This window comes from Canis aureus, chromosome 8 (genome assembly GCF_053574225.1).
Source record: "Canis aureus isolate CA01 chromosome 8, VMU_Caureus_v.1.0, whole genome shotgun sequence".
In the NCBI taxonomy this organism is placed as follows: domain Eukaryota; kingdom Metazoa; phylum Chordata; class Mammalia; order Carnivora; family Canidae; genus Canis; species Canis aureus.
The window spans coordinates 74,444,079-74,462,094 of NC_135618.1; the positions used below are offsets into that span (position 1 = coordinate 74,444,079).

General features: G+C 39.4%; 1 protein-coding gene across 9 annotated transcripts in view; it reads left to right on the forward strand.

Annotated features, from left to right (window-relative positions):
- AUTS2 (activator of transcription and developmental regulator AUTS2) overlaps positions 1-18,016 on the forward strand; it is a 1,127,680-nt gene that overhangs the window by 276,476 nt on the left and 833,188 nt on the right. For all 9 annotated transcript variants that reach the window (XM_077908303.1, XM_077908300.1, XM_077908299.1 and 6 more), the window contains exon 2: positions 7,119-7,331. In XM_077908303.1, coding sequence (XP_077764429.1) covers positions 7,119-7,331 — 213 coding nt within the window. The remainder of the gene's footprint in view (positions 1-7,118; positions 7,332-18,016) is intronic.

Sequence of the window (18,016 nt, forward strand, 5' to 3'; positions counted from 1 at the left end):
TTGGATTCCCTTACATCCTTTGTATTACCATGTATTAAGTATATTGTAGTAATACCTCAGGTTTTTTTTTTTTTTTTTGCATTAGGAACAGTAAAAAATGTATTTATACTTTCTTTCTTTTTGATTCAAGTGTTCATGAGAGATGTGGCTAAATAGCTAACCAGGGCACTTGAAAGAAAGCTAGGAAAACTTGGACCAAATGTTAGCTTCTGAATAACTGAGAATTGACTCTTAGAAGTGAAAAAAAAAAGGCCCAGCTCTGCCTTGGCACTGAAAATGATGTAAGGACGACACTGCCTGGTCTGCCTGGGGCATTCGAATTCCCAGCTGAGTTGTCCCCAGTGGCCACATCATGGGCTAACGCCAGACCTTCTACAGTAAGGTCATCCCTTTGTTTCAGGAATCTGAAAGATGAGTTCCTTTTGATGGACACTGAATGCAGTCCAGTTATTGGTGATGGTGATGTGCCAGTTGTGCGTGATGGCAAGGGTTGCTGTTTCTTTTTTTACAGCTTTATTGAGGTGTAATTCACATACTGGCAAACTGCAAGGAATAAAAGTATACAATTTATAAGTTTTCACATGTGTGTACACCCATACAAGCATTGCCATAATCAAGACAATAGTTTATCACCCCAAATATTTCCTCATGTCTGTATATAATCTCTTCCTGCCTCTCCCAGGGAACCACTGATTTGCCTTATGTCACTACTGATTATTTTACATTTTTTAGATTTTATATAAATGGAAACATACAAAATATTCTTTTGTGATTCATTGCTCTAACTTAGCATAATTATTTTGAGATATAGTCAAACTGTCATGTATCAGTAGGCTATTTTTCATTGTTGAATAATATTCCACAGAATGGTTATATCATAGTTTATTCATCTGTTGATATATGTTTGAGTTGTTTTCAGTTAAGCTGTAACAGAGCTGATATGAACAGTCTTATACAGATCTTTTTGTGGAAATGTGCTTTCATTTTTTGGGGGGAAATACCTAAGTGTAGAATGACAAGATCATATGGTAGGTCTACTTTGAACTTTTAATGAAATGGCCAAACTGTTTTCCAAAGTGGCAGTATCATTCTTCATTCCTCCCGTTAGTGTAAGAATCTTCCTCCACATTCTTGCCTGCACTTGGTATGGTGAGTCTTTTTCGTTTTAGCCATTCTAGTATGTAGGTAGTGGCATTTCATTTTGTTTTTAATTTGCATTTCCAAGATGACTGTTGATGTTAAGCATCTTTTTACATGCTACTTGCCATCCATATGTCTTCTTTAGTCACCTGTCCAAATCTTTTTATTTTTTTAACTGCTTAAAACACTGGATTGATTTCTTTTTATGTAGTTTTGAGAGCTTTTAAAAATATAATCTGGATACAAGACTTTCCTCAGATATTACACTTTGCAGATAGTTTTCCATTCTTTGACTTATCTCTTCATTTTCTTAACAATTTCTTTTGAAGAGCAGAAGTTTTAATTTTTGATGAGGTGTAATTTATCACTTTGTTCTTTTATGAATTGTGCTTTTGACATTATGTCTAAGCAATTTTTGTTTAACCTAAGGTCTCAAAAGTTTTATCTTCTGTCTTCTAGGAGTTGTATGGTTCTAGGTTCAACATTTAGATTTATGATACATTTTTAGTTAATTTTTCTAATTAGACTGAGTCATGAATCAAAATTATTTTTTACATATAGAGATGTGTATGTGTGTGTATATGTATTATATGTATATATATATATATATATATATATTCTATTAACATTTGTTAAAAAGATTATTTCTCCACAGAATTGCTGTGCTTTTGCTGAAAACCAGTTGTCCCCATACATACGGGTCTATTTCTGTACTCATCCATTGATCTCTTTTTCTGTCCCCATGGCAATGCAGGGCTGCAGTTGTAATACCATGTGAAGGGCGGCAGAATGGAGCACCTTTGCAGCTCCTCATCTAACCCACTTTACTGTAATAGCTCATTGATTTGTCTCCTGTACTCCTACTAAATAAAGAGCCTGAGGTCAGGGATGTTTTCTTAGGTTTTCCTGACAGGTGGCAAAGTGTCTGGCACATAGTAGGTATTTTTATTTTTGTTTTTAAAAGGTGTGAACGTGGAGAACTACATTTTGAATGCTGCGTTTGTTCCTTATTTTGTTTGTAAATTCCTGCACACAGCCTCCTGTCCTTACTAAAAAGTTTAGGTTCTGAAGGTCTGTTCGGAAGTCCATTTGTCTAGAGTAGGGGCTAATGTCCACATACCCATTCAAAGTTTTAAAAGAGCTGTGTAATTTGTTTCTTTCCTAATCTTTCACTTCGTACTATCACTGTAAATGCTTTTACTTCTTTTGTGCTTAAGGGAAGAGATGGAATCAGCGTTTGTGAAACCATCCAAAAATAAGTACAAATGCAATACAATAAGTCAGCAAAGGACTTGACAAGCTAAAATGACAGCACACAGCCATGGATGCCTTTTGATGGTGACAGGCAAAAGCACTTTTTCGTATTTCTCCTGGCTTCTTTGTTATTTCATTGCCTGTCCTTAAGATCAAATAACTTAGAGAAGAGGTTCTGTTTAAATCATACCCCTCTTTCCTGCATGTACATACACAGGGGCACATCTTTCAGATTAGTTTGGTTGGAAAAATCAAATGAAGACTTTCTGAAACCTATTTCATGCAAGGCAGGCAAATTGTGCCTTCATTTTCTGTTGTCTCTGGCTTCATCTGTAATCAGCAAATGCAGCTCCGCTGCTGAGACAGTGCTTCATCTGCAGTTTATTGCTCTCCCCTAGTCTGCACAGCCCTGAACCATCTCATTTTGAAATTCAGGAGTGGCAGAGGAAGCCTTTTGTGAGAGATTATAATTTGAGAGAAAAGGGGAAGTCAAGAGCAAGATCGCCTATTTTGAAGAAGGCTGGGTGTTGAAGGAAATGCTCCGGCTCTGAGCCTCTCATCATGTGTGCTGCTGTGACCCTGCACTCCATCACCAGTGACCTAAAAATCACATAATTTCAACTATTCATGAAACCTATTCCCATCTGTTATGCATGGCTTGTGCACTTACCCCCTCTATTGCCAGAAAATAAGTCTAAATTTTTTTATTTCACAGCCAGCCTTCTGTTGTTGGTGTACTGGCTTTCTTGCTTTCTTGCTTGCTTCCCTGATTGTCAATGAATGCCTTAAAACATTTTTCCCCCCAGATCTTTTCCTTACTCTTCTGCCCTCCTCACTTTCTCTTCCAGTGCTTCTTTGCTAAATGTATCCTTTGCCTAGTATGAGGCACAGTCACCTTATTTTTAAAAAGCACTGCAGGTAATTCTGATGGACATGAATTTTTTCTGGGAATCGCTACCCCGTATCATAGTAGACAAATGAATCAACTGAGCTTTGAAAATTGTAATTCATTGATGGTAAAAATTTATTTTATAAACCACAGTTTACTTCCTGTCTTGTAGCAGTGCTTTGTAGACCACCCAAGTTTCTGTAAGGAAATTCTTAAACAGTTGTTAATGGCCGGTTGGTGGATAGATACATGCACACATACACATGTGTGTAATCACATGCAGAACTCTTTAAGAGTATTAGGAGGTAATTTATAATCATTCTGTTTGTCTTTGATTCTTATTGTTTATAGTGGACAGTTCTTGTCATTTTCCCTCCAAGACAGTCAATGAGAAGTTAAATGATTACTTTATACATAGTAAGCAACCAGATAATGTTTACAGACAGAATGAATAAACATCAGCCTGGTTTATTCAAGAATTATACCAAAGTGTCTATGCAGCAGTTTCTAAATAAAACTATATCTTTGAAAGAATGAAGATAATTTCTAGTCTTTGAGAATATAAACCTATAATAAAAACCTTTTAATGACTCTTGATTTCTTCTTACCTCTTAAGCCACCGCCTCTATACACATTTTGATCCTTTCTCTCTTCCTCTTTCCTCCCCATTCTCGCACCCTCCAGAATTAAAAATCTCAATATTAATTGGAGCTAAGATGATTGTACTGCTGCTGCTAAGACTTCAGCAGGTCTCTTACAAGCTAATATCACGGTATGGGGTCCATTTGCTGTGTAGCTCTTGTGGTGTGGTGAGAATGCCTTGATTAATATGCTACATGAAAATAAAATGGATTTGGAAAAAATTATACCATACTCTCATAAATATTAATTCACATTTGTATGGAATTGCACATAATTTTCAACATACTTTGGAGCACCTTCAGTACTAAAGGAGATTTGGTCTCCAAAGAGAATGGCATAATTTTTTTTAAAAGCACCATTGATACATTATTTGTATCCTAATTTTTTATTAATCCAATACTCTACAGGCATGTAAGGCAGTAGGTGGGTGACAGGAGATTTTTTTTTACCCAGTGGGGAGTTTATATATTACTCTTAGAAATAGTAGTACAATTAATCATATTATATAGAAGCAATCCACGATGGACCTCACCTGGCTGCTTCTGCTAGCATTGCCATCATTTCCGAGTATCTTTTCATGAGAGCTGTTTTGGTTGCATGCTATGTTAATCGCAGAATAATCTGAGCTGAGCAGGTGTTTGACATAGCTGACTGTGGTAGTGGATGCCAGACAGAGGAATAAATACAGCAGACATTTATTGAACATTTTCCATGTGTTAGGCATAGTGTACAAGTTTCTGACACTAGAATCAATGGCCATGTGCACTCACTTTGATTTCAGCTTGTCCCTTAAATACTTTCCACCACATATCCTCATTGCCTCAGGAGAGCTCCCTCTCCAATGGCAGAGGGTAAATCATCTGCATTGATAGCAGCTAAAAGTTAGACCAGGAACCACTCATTTGCCTTAGGAGATTGTTATTTTTGATATCTTCTTTCTCCAGGGATAAGGTCTTTTGCCTCTTCTAGGGCTTGCTGTTTGCTGTGGATCCTTGTTTCTGCAGTGCCTTCAAGGTTCCTTGGTTTCTGCTTTGCTAGTTTGCTTCATTCTATTTTAGTGCTGGCTTGGGGTTCTATTAAATCACTATTGTGACTTAAAGGTTTGGATACTTTAGCTAGTTGCCTTATTTATTTATTTATTTATTTATTTATTTATTTATTTATTATCAAACATAAACATACATACTACCTGTTATTTGCCTGACTCTGTATGTGAAGCATTGGGGTTACTGAGATGAATGATAAGTTAGTCTGTGCCCTGATTCTTTTAAGGGATCATGCTGCCAGCTGCTGCAGGGCCTTGACATAAGCTGTTCTCTCTGCTCAAACTTTCAGAACTAGGTCAGATGGTAGTCCTCTCCTTAGCACCAACTCAGTCCTCTGAACTAGACCATTTACCCCAGTTTTAGCACTCTTTGCCTTTCCTTTAGAGCAGATAGTTAAATTTGCAATGATATATTTGTGTGATTTAATATTTGTCCCTAAACTTTAAGTTTCATGAGGTGGTGATTTTTTCCCCCACATTATTGTTTTCCCAGCCCTGGTAGAGGCCAGTGCTGAGTTTGTACTTGGCATATACTGGGTGAACAGAAAATACTTGTGGAGCACTTGGGTGGCTTAGTCAGTTAAACATCTATGTACCTTTGGCTCAGATCATGATCTTAGGGTCCTGGGATCTAGCCCCACATCAGGCTCCATTCTCAGCAGGGAGTCTACTTCTTTCTCTTCCTCTGTGCTCTCTCCCACTCTCTCTCTCTCAAGTAAATAACTAAAATCTTAAAAATAGAAAAGAAAAGAAAATACTTGTATAAGGCTTGAGAACAGTGCTTTGCATTATAAGAAAGGTCATCCTGAGTGGACAGCCCTGCTAAGACTCCTTGAACTAGAAGAGGGAGGGGTGTGGAAAGTAGAGCTTTGAGGCCAACGGTAAAGCAGAGGTAAAGGACCATAATGGCTATGGTTGATTTGGGGAAGGACCTTGAGGAGCAGCGTGTATGTCAAGTGGGCAGTGCTGGATATTGGGAGGCAGTAGGATAGAGAACTAACATGGGGCTATTGGCTGTAAAGGAGGAGGAGGGTGGGGAAAGGGGTTTGGAGTAAAGAGCAAAGTATTTTAAGGAGAAAGATGGGTAAAGGGAAATTTTTGTTTTAGTTTTTTGATTTATTTTAATGTGCATTGATTTAGGACCACAGAAACAATTTATTTGTATGGGAGTGCGGCTCCATGAAGGAACATTTTTAGTGTAAATAGGATCATGTCCACTCATTTACAATGGACTGAGTTCCAAATCTTCTAATTTCAGCACTTTGTGTGTACAGCATTTCTCAGGGTTCAGAGGACCTTTGCACGTATCCTACCAGTGGTGTACTTCGTCTCCTAATGAATGATGCCAGTGTCAGGCTTTGGGTTCAGGTCTTTGGTATTTCCATAGATGCTGAGCCACCTGCAGGCACAGAAGTCGCTGGAGGTTGTGGCCTGAAATGCCTGCCTGTAGTCTCTACAGCTGCTGTTTCCTATTCCAGGACATCCATTACTTTTCTCCTGCCCTTCCCACACCCCCCCCCCCCCCCGCAGTCACACACACATAGTAATAAATGAAAGGTTGCTGTATATCTTGGTGATAATATTGTTGTTACATTTTGCAAAAAACTGGGAATTAAGGATGCTCAGAGGAACTTGTGGTAAAAATATATAATGCATTAAGGAAACATTTTAATCATATAAATTGAAAGTTTCTTTCTTGCTGGCTCACATCCACCTGGCCCTGGTATGTTTGGGCTTTTGCCTTTTTTTTTTTTCCTTAAATCATGCATGCCCTTAGTACTCCTTTTCTGAAATATAATTGATGTACCAACATGGAAAGTGAGTGTATTGAGTCTCCTTGGAGAATGTCATTGTGTGCTGGACCTAGCAGAGAATCAAATTGAAAGCCACTAAGCAGTGAAATCACTTTTAATGGACAGATGCTTTTTGCTTTGTTGACTTTTCTGCCCAGCAATAATAGAAAGGATATATTTGTGGTGGCATTAGGGATTCAGAAGGATCGAGAGCAGTGTTTCTTAGTTTTAGGTGTTCTCATCTCCGTCTTTCCTGCTTTCCCCTCTCCCTTCTTGTAGCCCTGTGTAGCCTGTGCTTTGGGGGTGACTCTGGACACCTATGTAATCAGCACTTCCCTCTCCTTCTTTCCTATAGAAAGATGTGGCACTTAAGCCCCAGGAACGTGTGGAAAGACGCCAGACCCCTCTGATCAAGAAGAAACGAGAAGCACTTACCAATGGCCTTTCCTTTCATTCCAAGAAGAGCAGACTCAGCCACCCCCACCACTACAGCTCAGATCGAGAAAATGACCGCAATCTCTGCCAGCACCTTGGGAAGAGAAAGAAAACACCAAAGGGACTCAGACAGGTGAGGAAGCGTGGGTGTGTCCTTCTCAAAATCCCTTCCTCATGTGCCTGCCTCTCTGCAGTCCTTCCTGTGGAGAAGACCTCCTTGGTGGGCTGCTGGCATGTTGCCTCGCAAAGCTGTGTACTTGCTTCTCACAGAATACACCAGGCCTAACTCAGTGTTTTTATGACAATTTGAAACTTGGGCATTGGTACCTTTTTATCAGATGTGCTGTGTGCCACAAAGCTTGACACTGGTGCTACTGGCATGTGGGGCAGACTGGCTGGACTACTGATGCTAGTCAAGCTAGAGATGGTTCATAGGGTAGAGATCTTCATGATTGGGACAAATGAAACGGGCAAGTGTGCTCTCAGGTACATTGTGGATCTCAAGGTTCTGAGGTGCTAAAAATGGTTGTCTGCATGCAGGCAGAACCTTGCTTATGATTTTTATTTTCTAAAGCACCTCAGATATTGTGTAGGTGAGAACAGTGGTGAAGAAATGAATTTGCCTTTCTGTTCTTCAGTTGTTCTCTGTAGTCCATAATTCAGGACTGTCTTTGCGATCTGCTGATTGTATGAAAGTCTGGTAGTAGGGCTTACTGGTCTGTTAATAATTAGGTTTCAGTGATCCACAAGAAAATATAGCTCTTTTGGCATTTGGGAGTCTTTCTGCCTGTGGAAATCCCCACATGAGATAGATTAATAATGAGAAATGAAGCTGTTTATAGCAGTTTTTCTGCACAAATCCAGAGGCTTTAGTGCCTGCTGAGTTACCTGTGTCCTGGGTGTGTTCTGTTTGTTTTTGATGGGACCATTGAATGGAAATGACTATCACTTGAAGTAAGCAGAGAAAGGGAGTGTGGCTCATAGAGCAGGTGCTGCTAATTAGAAGCCCAACACGCATTTTCCAGTTTGCAGATGTTTTTATATAGAGGGAGAAATCTGGGATCATACACAAACAGTGGTTCTGCAAGTTCACAGATCATTAGAATCATATCATGAGTGTTTTCTGGCCCATCCCGAAGAGCTAATGAACCAGAATCTCTGGGGACGAGTCACAGAACTTGTGGTCTTAGATTTTCTACTTGATAATGACCAGGTCAGTTTGGAAGTCATTCTTATAAAGAATCAAGAGTGTATTTTTGGTGATGATTTTTAGTGAAAAGATTGGAGGACCCAAAGCCTTAATATGATCTGGTCTCTAATAAGATATGGAGTCCCCGTTCAACCTGGTGGGTAAGGAGGGATATATTCCTGAGAAAACATCTAGAGGGATGGATGTCAGCATGGGCACAGAAGTATCTCAGGGAGTGTCCCCACAATTGACAGGGCAGGTTTTCTTTTCTTTTTTTTTTTTTTTTAAATATTTTATTTATTTATTCATGAGAGACACAGAGGGAGAGAGAGGCAGAGACACAGGCAGTGAGAAAAGCAGGCTCCATGCAGGGAGCCCGATGTGGGACTCGATCCCAGGTCCCCAGAATCAGGCCCTGGGCTGAAGGCAGTGCCAAACCGCTGAGCCATCTGGGCTGCCGGACAGGACAGGTTTTCTTTTCTTTTCTTTTCTTTTCTTTTCTTTTCTTTTCTTTTCTTTTCTTTTCTTTTCTTTTCTTTTCTCTTCTCTTCTCTTCTCTTCTCTTCTCTTCTCTTCTCTTCTCTTCTCTTCTCTTCTCTTCTTTCTTTTCTTTTCTTTTCTTTTCTTTTCTTTTCTTTTCTTTTCTTTTCTTTTCTTCTTTTCTTCTTTTCTTTTCTTTTTTCTTTTCTTTTTTTTTTAAATTTATTTTTATTGGTGTTCAATTTGCCAACATATAGAATAACACCCAGTGCTCATCCCATCAAGTGCCCCCCTCAGTGCCCATCACCCAGTCACCGCCACCCCCTGCCCACCTCCCTTTCTACCACCCCTTGTTCGTTTCCCAGTTAGCAGTCTCTCATGTACTGTCTCCCTTTCTAATATTTCCCACTCATTTTTTCTCCTTTCGACAGGGCAGGTTTTCTGAAGGTACATATATGTTCTCAAATGAAATTTTTTTTAAAGATTTATTTATTTATTTATGATAGACTAGAGAGAGAGAGAGAGAGAGAGAGAGAGGCAGAGACACAGGAGGAGGGAGAAGCAGGCTCCATGCTGGGAGCCCGATGTGGGACTGGATCTTGGGATTCCAGGATTGTGCCCTGGGCTAAAGGCAGGCGCTAAACTGCTGAGCCACCCAGGGATCCCCCAGACTGGAGTTCTAAGAGTAATTATTAACATTTGTCTAATGCGTACCATGTTACAGTCATTAATAAGGGAGTTTATATAATCTGTAATTCTCACAGCCATCCTGGGTAGTGGGTAATAGGTTTACTTTCCACAGGGGGAAACCAGAGGTCAAAGCATTACAGTGTCTTGCCTCAGGCCACTTAGCAATGAGGTACAGAACCAGGGTTTAGATCCAGGTTTCTTTGTATTGCTCTATTTTCCCTGTATATTAGCCAATTGGGATGAAGAGAAAGAGAACTCCAGGTTGGAGGTAATAGGGGGCCTCCCAAGTATTTCTAGGAACTAAGTGAATAGTTTGGTCATAGGGAGTGACTTTGGTTATAGAAATGGTGACCTATGAAAGCATAAAAAGAAACAGGATAAACTACCAAGTTCAGAGAGCAGAGGAAGAGCTGGGAAGTTTGAAAGCAACCACATTTACCTGAAGATTTCTTTTTCTATATAAGGAAATTGTTTCAGGAAGGAGAGTGGAGCCAAGGAGGAAGGGCTAGGTGCTATAAAAGGTGGTGTTGCTGTGACTCCCAGCCCATGCTCCTCTGCATGAGCTCTGTAAGAAAGGTAATTTTTATTCTGGGACAGAAGTTGCAGTGTAACCACCACCTCTTCCCCAGGCCTTCCCTAGCAGTAGTATAGGAGGAAGCCTTCCTACTCTTTCAGACAAGAAACCAATTTAATTCCAAGTCTACACTAAACTGTGGTTCCTCATCCTTGACTCATACTCCCAGATTTGATCTGACTTTCCCATTCTCTGTCCTCGAAATTCTTCCTTCTGCTTTGTCCTCTGGTGATCATAAAAGAAAATTAAGACATGTATACCTCAAATTCAAGTAGCTTTTGTCCTAATGGTTAACCTTCTGGTACACATGGTATTTGAAATCAAAGCTATCCTTATTTTAGGCTAAATATTTGAAAAGCAATTTTTTTTTTGACTCACTCATTATAAATCGTGGAGAAGGAAAGAATGAGTTGTACCTTTTTGGTCTGTGTAAGAGTTTTCAAAACAAGTGGTGTTTTTCTTATCTTCAGTGTTGATGCCAAAATATACTCCCCAAATCAAATGTTATTTTTCTGGTAGGAGGGGAAGCAGAAGTTGATAACTGAAATAAAGCTCTACCACTACTTTTCATTTGTAGACTCCCCAGAATCACTTGTACTGTTTTGAAACCCTGAACAGATCACTGTCTATTGCTGCCCATCTAGAAAATGAGGGATTTGGTCTTGGTGATTTTTCAGGCTCCTCTCCTTGAGTTTCATGGTTCTTTAAATTTATGACCAGCAGAGATACATAGTGTTTTCAAGGAAGGAAGGCTGCAGTAGACCTCAGAGTAATTTTGGTTTGGAGTCTGTAATTGATAGTTTCTCTGAAGATATTTAGAGGAGAGAAGTACCATGTGAGGGAAAGGCATGGCTACATGTGTGTTGCCCAGACAAGTGCTGTCTGTTGTATGATTATTGGTAAAAGGTGACACAAGTGTTTAAGGGCCACAATAGATGTTCAGAAGCTTGTGCCCATAGTATTGGATGTTGTTTTCTGGTTGTGCTTGATGCCTGTACACATCACAATTTCTTTTCCTTACTTTTGCCTGGTACAAGATAAAGTAGCTGTATGTGACCATCTTAGCTGGGAGGAGCCCCTGAGATGAGAGCGTCCTTGAGGAGAATTTCTCAATTAATGGATAGTTGCTTAATACCTTTTACTGAGGGAGTTATAATTTGAAGAACTACAGAGGAGAGAGGGCCGTAGGAAGTGGGAAGTTAGTCTTTATTTTTGACTTAGTGAGAGTGTGATAGGTTTGCATCTTATTAGGAAATGGTACTTCCTAAGCAGGCACCTTAATGCACAGCTTTCCTGTAATTATGGGAAGATGTTGCTCCTTTGTATAGAGTAAATAGTAGGTTTTTTTTTTTTTTTCTGAGAATCCATTGAAGTCAACTATTCTTTTTACCGTCAGAGTACAATAATATACTTTTATAAGAGAGATGTGTAGTTCTAAAACCAAGCTGACTTTTCCTTCTTTTCCCTGATTATAAAACCTCAGTTCTCCTGGTATTTTCTCATACTGGGAAGAGAAAGCTTTTTAACTGACACTTAACCACCCCAGTGGAACTTAGTTGTTGGATTATGTTTTTAAGTATAAATATGTACTGATTCAGAAGATGCTGAGCTGGCAGCTGCCTTTTAAAATGGTTGCACTTTTTTATGTGGCAAGTTTGAACATTCTCCTGAATTTCCAAAGAGGGTTTTAAAAATGAAGAAAGGAATAGGTTAACTTTTACAAAAGAATGCATTTCTTTCTGACCCCCCAGGCTTGTATTTGTCTTACACAGAACTATTTGCTCATGATGTGAGCATTCAGACATTATGTTTAAAAAGTTTTAGGTTGTACTAATAAGGATGTGGTAGGTTTTTGTTTGAGTTTTTTTCCCATCCCTACTTAGACTTGGAAATGGGAAACCAAAACAGAGGCTGCCCAGGCCATCCCCGTAAGGAGCCTTATTCTCTAACTGCAAGACTAAGTCACAATGCAACCCCTGAAGGACACAATGATGTGACATGCTGCCAAACCTTGTAGCCAATGGAGGATTTCCTTAGGAGCGTTTTTGGAAAACTTAACCCTTCCCTAGGGCATTGAGTTTTCTTTCAGTTTGTCTAACTTCTACACCATGAGAGAAGATTTAAAATGTTACTACTTCATAGTTGAAAACACAGAGAATAGAGGGGTTTTAAAAATAAGCAAGGAGGAAAAGTTGATGGAAGTTCAGAGAACTCTCAGATTTGGCTGGGCCTGGGTATTTCTAAACTGTGTAGTCCATTACCCATCTTTGCTCTCTCTAGTAGGAACTAAATCAGCGGAAATAGGCTTCAGGGAAGTATAAGGAATTCTTAGGCCATATGAACTCTTCAACAAACATACCAGGATTGGTCATCAAAATAAATCCCAGAGTCTTCCCTCCTAACTGAATGTTAGTTTCTAAAAAGCTGTTCAGCTAAGGGTAGTATTTCTGAGAAAAAGAGGCAGCCTACTGAGATTGCTTTGAGCCTCAGGAGGATCCCATTTGGGAGGGAAATAAAGGAGTTTGGGAATATTTTAGGAGCCAAGCAGGTAGACTCTGACCTTGCTAGTAAGAATGGCTTTTATGTGGTTTAGAAATCTTTATACAGGTTGATCTGGGTGGGTTTGCTTATAAGGAATGGAAATTTGCTCCTCTCCCTGAAATTCTAGTATGGTAGAATCAGACTTCGTGAAGATTTGTAGCTGACGTTGCAGATACCAAAAATGCGTACTGATGTCTAGTAAGAAGAGGGATTGATCCCCGTGCTAAGTCTTTAAAGTTAGAGCTATTGTTAGAGCTATGGTGACTGCATCTGCTTTGTGTATTGCCATTGCATGTTGGCTTTATTTGGAATAAGTGGTTGTGTTGATGGAACAGAAGGGCTCAGGTGACTAAGCCTCCAGCTGTGCTTCAACCCATCAGAGCAGTCTCTCTGCTCAGGCTCCTTCCTGTTAAGTGCATTTACTACTAGAAGCCAATCCTTTATTTCAGTGTGATCAAGTCAGATTGTCCGAGGACTTCTCTGTGACATTGTTGGTAGTAGAAGTTAACTTGCGAAAGGAGGGTTTATAACGGACAACTTTGATTAGACAGATCTAGTTCAGGTCATATTTTGAAGACCAGCTAATTGGTTTCGGGTAAAAAAAGTCTGGACTGAAGTCACACAGATTTTTATCCAGCTTGACTTGAGAGCCTACAAGTTTCTGGAAATCAGAACATTTGAAACATTAATGCAATTAGGGATTATACTTTAGTAATGAAAAGACATACTAACTTTGCTAGGTGCTCTTTCATAAATATAGTGGTTATCATGGTTAAATGACTGAAGATACATTGAACTAGTGTCAGAAAATTGAGCTGCAGTTAAGTCGTTTTTTATTCCTACTTCAGAATTTCAAGGTTCATGTGCTTGTTGGGATTTCATTTGCTTTTTTCAAAAATTGTGTTGTCATATGAAGGTTATAAACAGATAGTAAATCAGATCCTCTGTTTTTCCTTCTGATTAAGTTGCACATTATTCTTTTACTTTTACCTAAGACTACAGAAATAGGAATAAAAGCAGTTGATAAAAGACTGGGAGGAGGAAGATTGGCTTATAACGGGTTTTGCAATTTTGACTAACTGAAAATAAGGATAAGATGCCAGATTTTAACATCTAATTATTGAGAAACCCACAATCAGGCTTGTCTCTGTTCAGAATTAGTTGTGTATTTATTATATTGGAGGTGTATGTCTGGTATTGGGAAATGTGGGACTAATATAATAACAAGTTACATGAATTTTTTTTAAATGGGCATTTGGAGGCAATGACAATTTGTTTTTTGAGTTTTAGAATTTTTGTTTTGTGTTTCCTGACTCCTTAGCTTGTTGTCTGGGATATATTCCATCAACCCTAGATTTTGGTAAGAGTGATAATAAATATTACTTGACCTTAGTGAGATAAATGTTTGGAGTGATGCAGCCAGTAATATCTTTTTTTTTTTTAAGGTTTTTTTTTTTTAAAGATTTTATTTATTTATTCATGAGAGACAGAGAGAGAGAGAGAGAGACACACACACACACACAGGCAGAGGGAGAAGCAGGCTCCATGCAAGGAGCCCGATGTGGGACTCAATCCTGGATCTCCAGGATCACACCCCAGGCTGCAGGCGGCGCTAAACCGCTGTGCCACCGGGGCTGCCCCAGCCAGTAATATCTTATCCCAAGTGACATATATAATTTTTAATTAAAATTTAGTAAAAATAGACTAAAAGAGAACATAGCACATTGAGTACCACCTCATAAAATAAAACGTACAGAAAGAAAATAGGCTGAATTGGAAAAAGAACTGCTATTAAGAAAATGGACAGTAACTCCTCATGAGCAATCCTGAGACCTCTAGAAATTGCTCCATTAAAGAAAAAAATAAATAACAGTGACATTCACAAAATCCCAAGAATATGTCAAAGGTATGTGTGTGCAGAACTTTATTAAGGGCCATTTAAATCCTGTATATTGTTAGAGGAGTAAGAAGGGCAAAGTGAGAGAAAAGCTGCTCAACTCTGTCTGCTGTCAGTTCCTGCACTATGGGTGATTGAGGCCTGAGGGAGTGTATTTTCCCTTCACACTACACTTTTGATAGTTGATGGGGGTTGACAGAACTCTCTTTCTTTATTTAAAACTGCATTTTGTGTTAATTTAATTTTAAGTCTTCCTATGTTTTGATGATCCATGTTATCTGCATGTGGCCAGATCTTAGCTGCAAAACGTGAAACAAGCCCCCATGTGTTCTGCATTCTAATTTCTGCCCACAGCACTCCCATCTCCACACAAGCCTGCACATGACAGGTAATGAGTGGGAGGTGGGAGCGAGTGGGTGGCTGTGTGGTTTGCAGTGGTGGTGGTGGGGAGTTGAGCAGATGGTTGTGATAGCCACGTGTTGCGAGATTCCCGTGGGAGTTGATGGTGGTGACAGGCGACTCACAATGTGCTATTTACAGTTTGGGTTTGCAGTCTTTCAGTGACATCTGAATGCTCTTTAGCAACTGCTTTCATTACTGCCTTTCGAGGAGCTGCTAATTGAAAATGAAATTGTGGGTGGGCTTTAAGGCAGGCACAGACAATTCTCTGTGGTAAATGTTGCTTGAGAAATGTCGGATGCCTTGATGCCTGATTTGTAATTCTTTTTCCAAGGAAGAAAAGCCAAAAGGGTGCATTTGAAGATTAAGTATATACTCATAGGCAGAGCGGACTGTCTCCTTCTGCCCAGAGAGCCAAATGTGCACTCACTGGGCTGGAAACCAAGCCATCTGCCCATGCATGGCTCACCTTTGTAAGGTTCTTATTAAATGTGTATGTGTAAGGTTCTTATTTTAAGTGTGTTAACATCTTGTATTCTCCATTAGTTTTTTGTAGGACATTGTCCTCTTTCCTCTGCTGTTCATACAGTTACTATGCAGAAGAAAACCATGATCTGATCTCTTGAACTTGGAGATATTATATTCAGGGTCTTTGCATATAACTTTTCTTCCTATAAACCTATTTCTGTGATTCAATTCTGTTTTGAGGGCAATTGGGGCCTCCAGGCACAGAGAGGGAAGAGGAAGACAGTGGATTTGATTGGACTTTGGCAGTGGATGATGTTCCTGGTTCTCTGACGGCTGCCTCCAGCCGTGGCATTTGTACCCTATCTTCAGAGTTGTTAGCTAATGCATCTGTAGCATATATGAAACGGTGGCTTTCTTAAGTGTTGACATGTTGAATTGTTTTATTGCCTATTCTGAAAATAGCTTTGTGCAGAGAAATCTTGTGCTGAACAAGGAATGGCCTCCCTCTTGGAAGTACTATTAGCTCTTTTTTTAATTAAATATGAGGATAGATAAAATATTACCATTCTTTTTTAGCTTTCCCTGGAACATTTTTAGTGAATACTGTCTGAGACAAAACCATGCTAGATTTTTTTTTAAGATTTTGTTTATTGGGATCCCTGGGTGGCTCAGCGGTTTGGCGCCTGCCTTTGGCACAGGGTGCGATCCTGGAGACCCGGGATCTGTGTGTGTCTCTCATGAGTAAATAAAAAAATATATTTTTAAAGATTTATTTATTTATTCATGATAGGCATAGAGAGAGAAAGAGAGAGGCAGAGACACAGGCAGAGGGAGAAGCAGGCTCCTTGCAAGGAGCCCGACGCGGTACTCGATCCTGGTTCTCCAGGGTCACTCCCTGGACTGAAGGTGGCGCTAAACTGCTAAGCCACCTGGGCTGCCCAAAAACCATGCTAGATTTTGTGCTGTGTTTGAGTAGGACAGATACTTGCTTTTAGAGAGACCCTGAGACTCAGGCTGAGGGGCCTTGATGACACATGCACCCCTCAGTCCCATTAGACCTGCTTTACCACAGGAACCCAACTGCACTTGAGTTACTGCTGGGTCATAATGATGTTTTAAATAAGCTATTTTGGTATTCCAGATGAATCCTAGAGCGTGGTCTATTGATGCAAGCATTGATAATTTAATGCCCAGCAGATTTAACAAAGTTCTTGCAAGAACCCTGGGTCTTTTCACACGTAGGTGTATGTGTGCATCCTCACACTAGTACACACACGGAGCAGAATTTAAAATGGCTCACAAACACAGGCAAATCCGGTCAGGACCCACCTGGTGTCTTTTAGGAGCCCTGCTTTGTGTCCTGCTGAAATACTACCTGAATTCACTGATCACAGCTCTTCGGAAGCTACCACTTCTCCCTCGTGTCTGCCTCCACAGATGCCATTGGAGTGGTTCACTTCGTGATTTCTGCACCTGCATTTGCACAGGAAATATTTGTGTCATGTGTCTTGAAATCATGTAATGCAAACCTGGACAGGTCCTAAATGCTGGTGATGGCTCTGAGTGGCTGAGATTGGCTATAATTAGATTGAGAGGCAATTAGCTGTGTTTTCTAGATAGGGAATATACAGAATAATGTTTCTCAGAGGGTGGTCTTTAGACCACTTGTGTCGGAGCAACTCCAGGCTTTTGTTAACAGGCAGATTCCCAAGCATGCCTTCTTCCCTTGGATGGGGGCCAGATTGTGGCACCAACTTCCTTAGGTGATGCTAGTACAATTGCTGCAAGAGTCATACTTTTAAATGAACTGAATGGTACTATTTTTTATTTTTTAGAGAAGGGAGAAGGAATAGTATGTTTGCAAAACTTGTAAAATCTAAAAAAATTTTAAATCACATCTTGTGTAAAAATAATTTTTAACAATATTAGGACCATATTAAATAAAAATTTAAATCAAATCATGTGTAAAAATAATTTTTATCAATATTAGGACCATATTCACATTCTGTATATTTACTAGTTGAGTTTTTTCCCCAAAACTGGCAAAAATAAATCTTTCTTTTAAATGAAATAGGCATTATATTACAAAAATAATGTTTCAAAATGGTTGCTTTTTGGTCGGAGTTTATTAGAATATAGCTTTGGTAGAACAATTATGTTGAATTCTTTTCTCCTCAAATCTACCAAATCTCTCAACATAGCTTTTTATGCCTACAGTAATCAGAAGTGTCTTCATTCTACTTATTACTTTCTTCTTTCAGCACCACAGTGGTGTCAAGCTCAAGGTTTGTAAGTTTTGTGAATCCTCCATGTTACAAAAATTGGTGGTATTTGGTGGAAGTATTGGGGGGCAGATGTGAATGAAATCTGAAAATACTGGCTATGTATTGTTGGTGGGGGCTAAAAGACCATTAATGGTTTTTTCCTTACCAAAAAGCTTCACTTTAATAAAATGTTATACTTGAATTACTGGTTTGGGCTCCACAGATTCAAAGGGAAATATTTTCCTTCCTAAAACCAAACAGAATGAAAGCCCTCAGAAGAATTTTTAAGTAGCAAAACCTACACTTACGATTTAAC